This window comes from Lissotriton vulgaris, chromosome 10 (genome assembly GCF_964263255.1).
Source record: "Lissotriton vulgaris chromosome 10, aLisVul1.2, whole genome shotgun sequence".
Classification (NCBI taxonomy): Eukaryota; Metazoa; Chordata; class Amphibia; order Caudata; family Salamandridae; genus Lissotriton; species Lissotriton vulgaris.
The window spans coordinates 269,688,670-269,701,470 of record NC_141698.1 but is presented as its reverse complement, the minus strand read 5'-3'; the positions used below and the strand labels follow the sequence as shown (position 1 = coordinate 269,701,470).

The window sequence follows — 12,801 nt, the reverse complement described above, 5'->3', positions numbered from 1 at the left end:
TAAGACTAGACAACAGGTATTAACCACCTTCTTTTATATTTTTTTCATGCTCAGTTACACTGTTTATTGTTTTATCATGTTGCATTATTCTATTGGCTTTTTTGTAAACCAAACACATACTTTTGATATTGGGCTCTTCATAAACAAAACTCCACTGACATAAGAAATTATCACAAACAGGCTCATTCTGTCCTATAGAATCACTCTTCCCAAAGAACAGCTCTTTCCTCCTACAGTAACTGTGAATACTGTACCCTACTCCAAAGACGACAATCTACTTTGGCATACAGCACGCTACTTTCATAAGCAGAACGTCCCTTCATACACATTGCTCGCTCCACAGAACTGCTAGCATTACACACAACTATCTACCAAAAGTCAAATCTTTGCTTATACAGAGAGCTTCAAATAGTAAAATCGACTTCTCATAGACAATATTCGACAAAGACATTCGCTCATCAGAGCACTCCTTCACCGTGAGCCTCTACCTATTATGGATGCCCACCCAGAGGGGAAAAGTCCCTCTTACACACCACTAACGTACAGCCCCATCACATACACTTGTTCACATATATTATAGAGCTGTCAACTACATTTCAGGATTTACATCCAAGAACATCCATCTCTCGACAGCAAAGGTTTGTGGCAAATCTGGGAGTACCCATTGGCCCCATATTACAATTGTCTTTTTCCTCTCCTGGCCCACTAGGCTTCTTCTTCCACGTGACTTTACATGTCTAGACCATGCACGTATTTATTTTCATAGTCTTGTAACATATGTCTCTTTTCTTGCAGGAATTGACTATGTAGCTGACGAAGAAAAGCCTGATGCTCTTTATCTCTGTATAGATGCACAGTATTCATATCACAGCCAGGGCTGCTCTTACTACATACTCTAGAATTGCAAATGTTCCTCCTAGTTTGCATCTATTATGCTGCTGAATAAAAACCCGCCGGATTTATTCCACCCTCTTGTCTGCGGACTCTTCTTTTCCTAGTCTTTACGGGTGCAGTAAGCAAGAAGGGTGTATTAAATAGCGCTGTGCAAAAACTGCAAAATCCCAAACATTTATTTTGTTAACCATAAAGTGTTCAGTGTGTGTATGTACAAGATGCAGTGGTACATGCAAAAAAAACCCTTATTTTGAAAATGTAAGTTATGCATACCCTGCTCGCGCCGGAATCGAAATTCTGAGATTTGTGGTAAATTCTGCACCACTGCAATTTTACCCTGAAGATTTTGGCAGGACAAACCTACCGAAATTTAACTGATAAAAACATGCAGCAGATTCGGAGTCACGAGACGGCATCGTGCAGAAAGCACACATTCTGAATGTAACTCCTCACTTTCCAAATGAAAGATCAAACAAGCATTGTCAAAGCCACCAGGTTTCACCTATGCGAAATATATTGGCTTAGTCAATGTTTTTTGTTTTTTTTTACATGTTGCACAGCAGTTGAACTGCTGTGCTACGTCGCTTAAATAAAAAAAAAACAACGATGCAGCCAGCATGTTCCATATATTACGCTTTTTTAAAAAAAGTTTAAGACATGTTGCTTAACTGATGTGCAACATGTAAAAAAAAAAAAAAAAAACATTGACAAACCCAATAGATTATGCATAGGTGAAACCTATTGGCTTTGCCGATGTTTTTTATTTACAATAGTTTTCGCTGACCGCGCATGTGCGCTGGCTGTACAAGCAAAGCCTAAAAAATGAATGTGATCTTGAGTAATAAAACTGTAAAGCGTTCCAGTACTTTCAGGTCAAGTTCATGTTGTATATAACTGCAACAAAGATGGAACCTAACAGACATCCTTCACGTCCGTACATGTACCTGTGTAAAGCCAAACCTAAACACACTGAACTCTAGTGTGCATTTCTATATTCACACAGAACGATCAGCTGTCCAGGGCAATCAAGTTTCTCAGGTCAGTCCAAGTCTCGAAAGCGCATCCAGCTTAGATGTCTTTTTTCATTCTGTGTATATTCCGTGGGTTCAAAATAGATGTATATTCCTGTGCAACACCCTCTGGTTTGAAATGTCAGACTTGTGGGAAAGAGCTACAGGCAGTGGGGCATTTGTCTGTATGAGCCCTGATGATGGGTCGCCTGGGGTGCCCTTGCACAATCTCCATAGACCACAACCTTTCTTGAGAAAAAACACATTGGACGCAATTGCTGAAAAATGATACGTCTGTGAGACGGATTGCCTTGACAATGTAGTATTTCAACGCTGCCCATAAAAATGCTTTGTTTTAATTTTGCGCTGCTGTGCTATCTGTAAAAGAAGAAACAAAATACAAAAGCTAAATAGCTCTGTGTGAGCTATTTGGAATTTGTTAGTGTTTTTTGCAGCTGGGTTAAATTAAACAATGAGCTATGGAATGCCAGCGCTGGTTATTTTAGCGCTTTTTTTGTTGTAAGGCGGGGGAAAGAGGGCAAAAAAAAGACATGAGTAGGGGTGGGAGGGACGACAACAACCAAGTGGGAGGAGGGAAGGATAGGGAAAACAACAAGGATGTGAGAGATTAGAGAAGTAAATGGAGCCTGCAAACACATACACCCTTAAGGAGTGCCTGATTGAAGGAGGAAAAAAGTACACGTACAAGCTGAGGCCAGTGGAAGGACACTGGCTGCAGAGACTGAAAACGGTACTTGGTCCAAGCTCCATGTATGATGGGATGTCAACAAACACAGAAGATAAAGTAAAAGCTGCTGGAGGCTCTAACCAATCAGAAGGAGGGAGATGAGAGGAACTTGGGAGCCAGCCAATGGTAAGTAATGTTAAGTATGGGGCAGGCTTCTTGTCCGTTATTAAGCTTTTTACATTTTTATTTGCAATAGCTTTCGCTGTTAGTGCATAACCTAAAAAGAAGATGTTGACTGTACCGGGTGTCAATATTTTTCAAATGCCGTAAATACCTTACCCTTTTCCAGCTCACTTGAAATCAGGGCCTAATGCTTTGCAATTATTCAGCAATGTTATGTTATGTTAATTAGTTTTCTAACGCGCGCAGCTACTCCAAGGAGTGTCCCAGCGCGAGCTCAAAGGGACTGAGAGCACGTCCATACTAAACAAAGAGATGAGTTTTTAGCAATTTTTTAAAAGCCAGAGGATCTTCAATATTGCGGAGCACAAACGGCAAAGCGTTCCAGGCCTGGGCCGCCAAAACGGCGAGGGAGCAGCCACCCAGCCTGTGCCGATAAAAGCGGTGAACCTTTGCCAAGCGAAGAGCAGAGGAGCGTAGCAGTCTCCCTGGAATATAAAAAGAAAACCGTTTCTGCAAGTAGGTTGGCCCAAGGCAATGGTAATAGATTTAAATTTCACCGGGGCCGCCATAGGAAGCCAGTGAATGAGAGCGGAGATAACCTCGCATGCTACTTCTTAAGGGAATCTCTCCCAAAAGCCGTGCCGCCTCATTCTGCACCACTTGAAGTTTGTTAAGGGAGTATGCAGGAATACCCACATAAAGCGCATAAGCGTAATCCAAGCAGGAGAGAATGAGCACGCAGACTACTGTCTCTTTTGCAGCCTGTGGGAGAAATCTTCTCAAGATTTTAAGGCGGCCGAAGCAGCACCCTGAGAGTCTCTTTACTTGGGTGGCAAAAGAAAAATAACCCTCAATCCAAACTCCCAGGTTCTTAGCAATGCTACTACTAGAAGATGGAGGCAGAAACTCAGATGGCCAGATCAGATCTCTAATCTTCATTGCATTTTAATTGGGCGCCCGCAAGCCACTTAAATTCTGAAGACAATCACAATATGCTTGCTGAAAATCAATTGCTTAAATGGAAAATAACTGAGAACACTTAGCTCAACTCATGCCCAACCCCTCCCACAACACATCCCAAATAAACACCAACAAGAAAGTTCAGTTTAGTCACAAATGTATTTACTTGTAACAAAAACTCCATACATAAGTCATACATACAAAAGAGCATCCCCAGGGTTTGTGGATCAACAGGGCTGACAATGCCAGAGTCCAGTCCCCATTTGAAATGTTTCATGCCAATATCAACCATTGTGTGTGCTTGTGAGATGTGACGGTATACACCATAAGCTTCTGGATCAAGGAGAGAAATGCAAGTCATAAGATGACGTCCACGCAGATGAGGGGGCAGCAGTAAGGTGTGTTCTTCTGCACTCGTCAAAGTATTTCTTTAGCACAACCTATACAAGCTCTTTGCAGGTGCAGAATGTGGGGGAAAAAAACACAAACATGAGGAAACACATTTGCAACACAAAAATTGGTTCATCGAGCGGACAGTGAGCATGCTTCTGCAATACATACATTTCTGGGTCTATGAGGGGAAACAAAGGTTCTAAGCAGAAGAAAAGCTGAAGACCATGTCCAGTCGGGAGAGAAACAGAGGAATTGGGCACATTGTTTAGACACTGGTCAATGTATAGTTCTGTTTGCAGCAACATTGGGTTTTCGGAACCTACTTTTGGAATAAGTACACAGTAGCATGATGAGAAAGGGCATACTCAAAGAGACTAATAATTACCAGTCGACCTCACCTGCCCTTTTCCTCCTCTAGCTAACCTCCACACATTATCTATCCCTCTTCTCATGAGATACTAAAAATTGGGAAAGACCACTTAATCCACAAGCACGTGTCCACTGTTTCCTCTCTGGTGGTCACACTCGTTTTGCTCTTCCCTTGCGCTGACCTCGTTAGGCATTATAAAAATAACCAATATAACATAACATTTATAGTGTTGTAAATCCAAATAAATGTGTCCCCCTGTTTTCAACAGACATGACAATTCAGGTTTACAATTTGGAACACCAGGACAGTTGTAAGAAACAAAATAAAGTATTCATACAATTTCCATCTGCATCTCTTGACCTTGCCCATAGGAGTCGATCCACGACGTTTCTTTGGTGCGTCTTTATACTTATTTGTCCTGCTTTCCTGGATTCTTACATAATAAATAGCACTCAGTCAAACACAAGCGCTCGGTTACAGAAAAATACATGCTGTTTGGGAAAAAACAGAGGTGGCGCTCTAGGAACCACATTTGCTGGAGTCTGAAACTAAAACACATTGAACAAAAGGACAAGTATTGTATGAAACAAGGAAGTAATACAAACATCAGCTGCAATCACCAGGTAAGGTGACAAGGTTAAAAGGCACTTGACTCATTACAGTCCTCCTAAAACGCGGAATAACAATGCAGGAGTTGCAGTACTACTTTACTAAGTGTTTCACAAAAACCTACCAGTCAAAGGGTTCTTTCTGAACGTAACTTTTCAGTCCCAGAATGTCTCATCACTAGTTTGCGGATGTATTGACTTCAAGCAGATTTGATGCAATTTGTAATAATCTCAGGTAGGCCTAGGGGCGGAGGATGTTGCAAATCTAGCGTGATCGACATCTAAAAGGCAAGGTGGCTGGACCTCCGGCTTTGTGGAGGGTTAAGAAAAACAACTCATCTCTGAAACAATGTCCAGTATTCATGGTTATCACACACTTCCCTTTTTTGAGGCCAGCTCACCCAGGACAGAAAGTATGAGTGTTGCACTTAAGGGCAACCCTTTCAGAGTTCATATTCCACCCATTCAATAAGTATTACACATTTTTTGGGGGGTCTTCTTTATGATGCTGGTATTGTGTTGCAGTTCCTACTTTTTTCCTCCTATAATAATGTGTCTATCGCTTATAGTCACAATATATTGCCATTGTCTGGAGCAGTCAGTAATATGTGTTCATGTTACCCAAAGCAATGGTACTCCATTTATCAACCTCGAAATTCTAACTTGTAGCTTGCAATCAAAGACATGCACCAGAAGCAGATGCTTAATTTACCAAGTCATTTTGCATTTACATCCATTCATGTTCTACTCCAATGTTTTGCACTACCAAATAAATGTGCAATAAAATTAACACGACCATAGGCTCTGACTGACACACACCATTAAAGGAAATTTGGAGGCTCTATGGCTAAGCTGAGCTGCATAAATACTGCAAATATTAATAGAGTTTTATCAAGGTCATCTTCAAACAGAATTTGTTCTCTCCATACTTTCATGCGTTAATGATCTTTCATCTCCATTCCCAGAATGTGTAATTAGGCCTCACACAGATACCTCTGTGGATGAGACTGTGTACCGATGGAAGGGAAACATCAATACCACAGTATATTACCAAAACATTGACTGTACTGAAAGCACCCCTGCTCCTTCACAGCACTTTAATAATTGACCAATTGGCGAAACATCTTAAACTTCCATATTTGACAACATTCTTGGACCAAAAACAGATAGGATTTTCAGGTGTTGAAGTAGCTAATTAGCATACTAATCACATCACCACAAATAAAACGACAAGAACATTGTGCCAACATCACAGGTAATCGCATATGAAATTACAACTAGATCGGAGTGAATGTGGCAGCTTACCCAGATTACATCAGTAAACATAAATGACATGTCATAAGTGAGTGAGCTTTGATTACTGCGGCAGCCTAATTTAACTAATGCTTGGTCAGTTAGTACACTGGCCTCAAGTGCAAGACTGAACTCTGTCTTTGCATTCTTAATATGTCACAACAAAATGTTTTCCAAGGCTTGGTTTTGAAAGCAGATACATCTTTCTATCTTTCTTTTCAAAGAATAGTAATGGGAAACTTTCAGTTGCACAAAATAGTACCCCGATTGTTATATGGCATACAACAAAACGGACAGAAATAAAAGCCTGTTTTTGTTTGCAGCTGAAGGAAGTTCACAGCACAAGCTTCGAAAATAATGTTACTTGATCTAATCACAAGTCGAACAGCAGACATTGAAAGGCTGTAGAAAAGTATTACAAAATAGAAAGGCAGTAGAATTTGCTACAAAAGCAGTAACCTGCTCCCCAAGTCGAAAGGGCTGACAAGTATGTACTCTGTTTCATTAAAAATTCTTTAACCCAGACGCCAAAATTCATATGCAACAAAAACCAGCACATAACGTTGACATGGTTTGTATTTTACCTCCTTAGAATTTTTACTTCTAGAGTTTACTCTATGGGAAACAGTGGTCTAGCGGCTAAGCCAATCATTGTGGAAATAGGGGCTCAAAATTATGCTTCTGGCTAAAACCTTGATAAGATGATATTTCTCTGGGAACAAAAATCAACTTATCTTTCCGTAGTAAATTTCAATTCTCCAAAAAAGCAGAAAAGCTTAAAACAGTCCACATTCATAACTGTTACAGAAATGGGAAATGTTAGTACTGTATGCACACATGTCTTTTCAAATGCATCACCAATGGCGACACCAAGTTTAAATATTTTTTTCTGACATGCAAGGTTGTAGTGGAGAATATCATAAGCGAGGGGATGGGTGAGTGTTAGACAGATAAGAGAGCAAGGTCTACGTGTACAGGAATCACGCTGAAGGTCATTTTCCTTACTTCATCAGTGAGAGGAGAAGACTGTGTAAACCCATCTAGGATTTCACTAAACGGATTTTACATAAGCTCCTGTCTGAAAGCAGCACCTTTTCCTGGAATGTGTGTCCTGCCTGTCATGCAAAGTTGCTGCCCTAAATCTGCCTGGAACATAAACGTGTCTTTGGAATGGTACCAATGCTGCCTGGGCTCAAATGGAGTAAGAATAAAGTCTCGGAGAAGCCTCAACTCAAGAGGTATATGACGAAAACTCCAAATACCTAGTTTGCAATTGTGCCTGAAGCAAAAGTAACCATATTTCATAAAAAGTTGCAAGACAGAGAGGAAAGCAGCCCTACAGGCGGTGGGGGACCTTTCTGGCACGGCAAGGAGTCAATCCGGGAAGGGCACGGACTCGGAGGAACAGGACACGGGCTCGGAGACGGGACTCTCGGAATTCGGAGGTGCCAAGGGCCCCATCGTCACACCTCAAACATCTGGGGAGATAGTTGAAGCATGAATCGCTGGACTTGAGGAGCGACCCGATGGTCAGACACTGGGGCGCTGTGCCCGTGAGCGCAGTTTACCACTGTATGGGACTTTGTGAGTCTTTCATGGGGGGATCTCGGGCGGGATATGCAGGATTGATTTTTTTTTTTTTTTTACGAACTCCTTCGGCCCGCGCCCTACTGGCCCTTACGGTCATCGCAGTGGAGACTGCGAGTATTAGTGCCTTTCTTTGAGGGAAATTTGGTTGTGACAGTTTGGATGGGTTCACTTCCAATTGTGGGGGGGGCCTGTCCTGGGGGGGGGTGGGAACCGAGAGTAGTTGGGGATGCTCAGGTTGGTTTTGGGGGAATGGGGGGTTCATTTGTTCGGAGTGGGAGGGAGGGCAGCATTATGTTGGCACAAGCGCATGGTCGATGACTGTTATTGTTCTGTCTGCGGGTGCGAGGGAGTATGGCTAATACGGGGGCTTTGAAATGTGTGACCTGGAATGTTCGGGGTCTTCATACCATGGTGCGTAGACACAAGGTGCATGCGTATCTGAAACGTAGGGGCGTGCATATAGCTTTTCTGCAAGAGACGCACCTCACCAAACAGGAGGGAATAGCGCTACAAAGGAGGTGAAGGGGGCAGCTATTTAACACAACATATTTGGCCTTTGCGAGGGGGACATTGATTTGGATACGGGCAGGGGTTCCCTTCCAGATTACCAAAAAAGTAGTAGATCCAGAGGGTAGATTTGTGGCTGTGGAGGGAAGACTCAGGAGCCGGACTGTGTCTCTTTGTAGTGTGTATGCTCCGAATGTAGATTTGCCCGCTTTCCTGACAGCGCTTTCGGGCAAACTGGCTAGCTATTTGGCAGGGCCGATGGTCATGGGAGGAGATTTCAATTCGGTGGTGGATACTGATTTGGATAGATCCCATCCCCCATTGCACGCCTCCCCTGTACACAGGGTGGCGAAACGCCGACTAGACTGGCAAGAAAGCTGGGACCTGGGGGACGCCTGGAGGGCATTACATCCTACCACGAGGGATTACTCCTTTCATTCTAATTTGCATGACCTGCATGTTCGGTTGGATGTGTTTCTGTGCTCTTCGCATGTGCTCTCAGCAGTGGGAAGCGCTGAATATTTGGCCCGCACGATGTCGGACCACAACCCTCTGCTGTTGTCCCTGAACTGGATGGTAGAAGTCAACTGTGTCCCAACATGGCGGCTGCAACCTGATACATTGGATGATTTGCTTTTTAGAGAGGCCTTGGGGGAGCGGGTGACACGTTATTTTGAGGAGAATAGTGGCTCCACCTCCACTAGGGCTGTGGAGTGGGATGCGTTTAAGGTGGTGATTAGGGGTCACTGTATCAGGAGCGCTGCTGGTGCTCGGAAGACTTTGTTGGATGATCTTGAAAGAGCGGAGCGGCGGTTGAGGGAGAAGGAGAGGGAGCGCCCGAATCATCCTGAGCCCCAGGAGGGGGTTAGTGGAGCCAGAGAAGCGCTGGCAGTGGAGTTAGAGCGGTTGCGTAGCTTCGACCACAAGGTGTATCTGACGAGAGCGCATGCGGCGGGCGATAAAGCAGGGTCGATGCTGGCGTGGCTTGCCAACCCGATCAGGCGGGGTGCTCCAATCATGGCGATTCAGGAGGAGGGGGCGGGCTTTGCCACACCCAAGCCGGGATCCTGGATAGGTTCAAAGTGTATTATGAGGGTCTGTATGAGTGCGGGCTGAGGGGCGGGGCGGAAGAATCGTAAACCTTCCTTGGAGGGTTGCAGCTGCCACAGCTAGAGGAATCGGAAGCAGAGGAGTTGGGCCGGCCTATAACGGTCGGGGAGTTAGGGAGGGCGATAAAACAGATGGCCAGGAACAAAACCCCAGGGCTTGACGGTTTGCCGATAGAGTTCTATAGCAAAGATTTGGAGTGCCTGGCCCCACAATTGCAACTGGTTTACAACGAGGCGCAATCGCGAGGTAGACTCCCGCGATCAATGTGCGAAGCCCTTATGATCCCGTTGCTAAAGCCTGGTAGAGCGGGTGAGGCCCTCTCATCTTACCGCCCATTATCTATGCTCACGACGGATTACAAGATACCGAGCAAAATCCTGGCGAATAGATTGTTGACTCACATGACAGACTTGATTCATAAAGACCAGTGCGGCTTCATCCTAACGCGAAATACTACCCATAATATTCGCAGGCTGACTAGGTTGCTGGGGGCTCGGTTATCGGAGGGGACTACTCCGTTCGTGCTTTCCATTGTAGTGTATCTTGTATAGCGCACAGCTGCCCCAACGGGGCGTCCCGGCGCTTGCTTAGGGAACCCGTCCTGGTATTCCCCTGTGAGATACCCGGCAGGGCATCCGCAAGGTGAAAGCCAGGCATCCCGCCGCGAGGGGCCGTTGTGGAGATTAAGCAAGCTATTGCCCAGAGTCGCAGAGTGTGAACCCGTGGTTCGAGTAGGCACCGGAGTGAGAATTGTCGAGTCCGTGGACATTTTGGACTCAAGACCCAGCCGAGCCGGGAATTGAACCCTGGTCCCGGGCTGACCTCTGCTTCCAGGTCTGCCTCCTCTAACCAGTGAGCCACACTTCTCCACCATTGATATCGAGAAAGCCTTCGACAGTCTTGAATGGGAGTATCTGTATGGAGTGATGAAGCGATTCGGGCTGGGGGAGGGCTACATTAACTGGACCAAAGTCCTGTATACGGAGGCCACGGCTAGAGTTAGAGTGGGGTCACTGATCTCGAATCAATATCCGGTACGACGCGGCACTAGGTAAGGGTGCTCCCTTTCTCCCCTTTTGTTCGCGTTGGCAATGGAGCCTTTTGCGGCGGAGGCCAGGTCCGGCCGCCACTATAAGGGGTTGGTCTACAGGGCCAGGCCACATGTCATCTCGCTGTATGCGGACGACTTGTTGATGTTCTTGGCCGATGCGGAGGAAGAGTTGCTAGGAGCGATACGTTTGCTGGAACTATTCGGGCGGATGTCGGGCCTGAAGGTCAATTGGCCCAAATCTTGTTTATACCCGTTGAGACGAGGAGAGCCGTGCCCTCTCACGGCGCAGGAACTACGATGGGAACCTCATTACCTGCACTACCTAGGCGTATATGTATTCCACACCCCAGCAGATATGCTAGATGGTAATATCACTCGTTGCATTAATGACTTGAAAGGGTGTATGGACTTCTGGGCTACTCTCCCACTCTCACTGGCTGGTCGGGTCTCCTTGCTCAAGATGGTGGCACTGCCTAGGCTATTATATTATTTTAGGACTCTCCCGATATGGGTGCCGGGCTCAGTCTTTCGGCGCCGAAGATCGCTGGTCATAGCGTTTTTATGGGGCACGGGTCGGCGGCGTATAGCACTGGATACCCTCTTGCGACCTAAAGATGAGGGAGGCATGGCGGTGCCCGATTTTGAATGCTATTACCTGGCAGCTCAATTGCAGACTTTCACCCAGGAGGTTGCGAGGGTGTATTGAGGGCCGGAGCATTCTAGAGATGAGGGTACCCCGCGGCATGTGCTGGCGTACATCACGCTGCATCAGAAGTTATTGCTCAGGGACCTGACAGTGGAAGAGCAGACGTTCCGACTTTGCTGGAACAGGGTGCGCAAGCGAGCGGGAATCCGCCGCATGTATGCTCCGGAGATCCCACTGGGAATGGTCACAGCCCTGCCTCATGGTGGAGACTGGTCGAGACTGCTAGGTTGGGAAGAGGCTGGGGTTCTGGTGCTGGGCGATTTGTATGAAGACGGTGCATTGCTTCCGTTTCAAGAGTTACAGGAGCGGTTTGACCTTCCCCGAGGCGATTATTTATTACATGCGGCGATAACGGGCGCCATGCAAGACCACTGGGGAGAGGGATTGCAGGAACCTGCGACCTCCATGGCGTGCCAATATGCGATGATGGCGGCCGGAACCTTTAAGGCGGTAACTGTATTCCAGGATGTTGCGGGAGGCCTTGCAGCCGCTCACAGCTCTAAAAACTAAGTGGGAACTGGACCTCCAATTGGAGATTCCTGACGCCACTTGGGGTCAATTGTTGCGGAGGGCGCGGAAGAGCACGAGGAACGCTAGATTCCAACTAATACATTTTTATGTTATTCATCGGGCATACCTCACGCCAGGGAAGCTACGGCAATACTTTGGAGTGGAACAGGCGGCCTGCCCTAGGTGCAACACACTGGGGGCGGATCTGGGACACATGCTGTGGGATTGCCCTACCTTGGGGGAATACTGGCAGGAGATTGGGAGAGCCTTAAATAACGCCACAGATAGGGAGATACAGTACACCAAGGCAGTGGGGGTTCTACACTGGTTTCCGCACACATCCAAAAATAAGACAACGAGCAGATTCATAGATATGGGGTTGATACTGGCGAAGAGGGAAATAACTAGGAATTGGAAATCGAAAGTGGGGCCCACGTACAAGCGCTGGTATGGTGAGTGTCTGAGGTGGGCAGCCTGTGAAAGCACTTTGCGATACCAGATGGCTAGGAGAACCGATGATGAGAAAGCCATGGAGAGGGCAACGGCATGGGAAATGATGGTGCAGGCACTTCAGGATGATAATGATGAGGAGGATGGGGAGGATGCGGACTCAGGAGCGGCCGGACCCCATTAGCACGCCCAGGAACACACCGTTGGCGAATGTTTAACTACTCCTTGCACGCACCAGACCTTATTTTCTCTAGGATTTCACTGTAGCGCTGCCACGAGGGGGATGTTAGGGAGTTTGGGGGGTTGGGGGGGGGTTTGATAGGTGGTGGGGGAGGGGCGAAAATTTAAAAGCAGTCCACGTCTTCCTGTGTTTCTGGCTATGGACATTGGACAATGAAGCAGGAAATGGACTCATTATATTTGTTGCTCAGTCTTCTACCTGGAGACTTGAATAACGTGATAGGGGGGGCGAAATGAT

The 12,801-nt window shown here is 46.1% G+C and overlaps 1 protein-coding gene across 1 annotated transcript in view; it reads left to right on the top strand.

Annotated features, from left to right (window-relative positions):
• The window catches only part of LOC147685106 (uncharacterized), a 359,065-nt gene extending 358,098 nt beyond the window's left edge, over nucleotides 1–967 (top strand). The window contains exon 9 of the mRNA XM_086940991.1: nucleotides 796–967. Coding sequence (XP_086797117.1) covers nucleotides 796–810 — 15 coding nt within the window. The 3' untranslated portion in view covers nucleotides 811–967. The remainder of the gene's footprint in view (nucleotides 1–795) is intronic.
• Nucleotides 968–12,801: the final 11,834 nt, after the last annotated feature.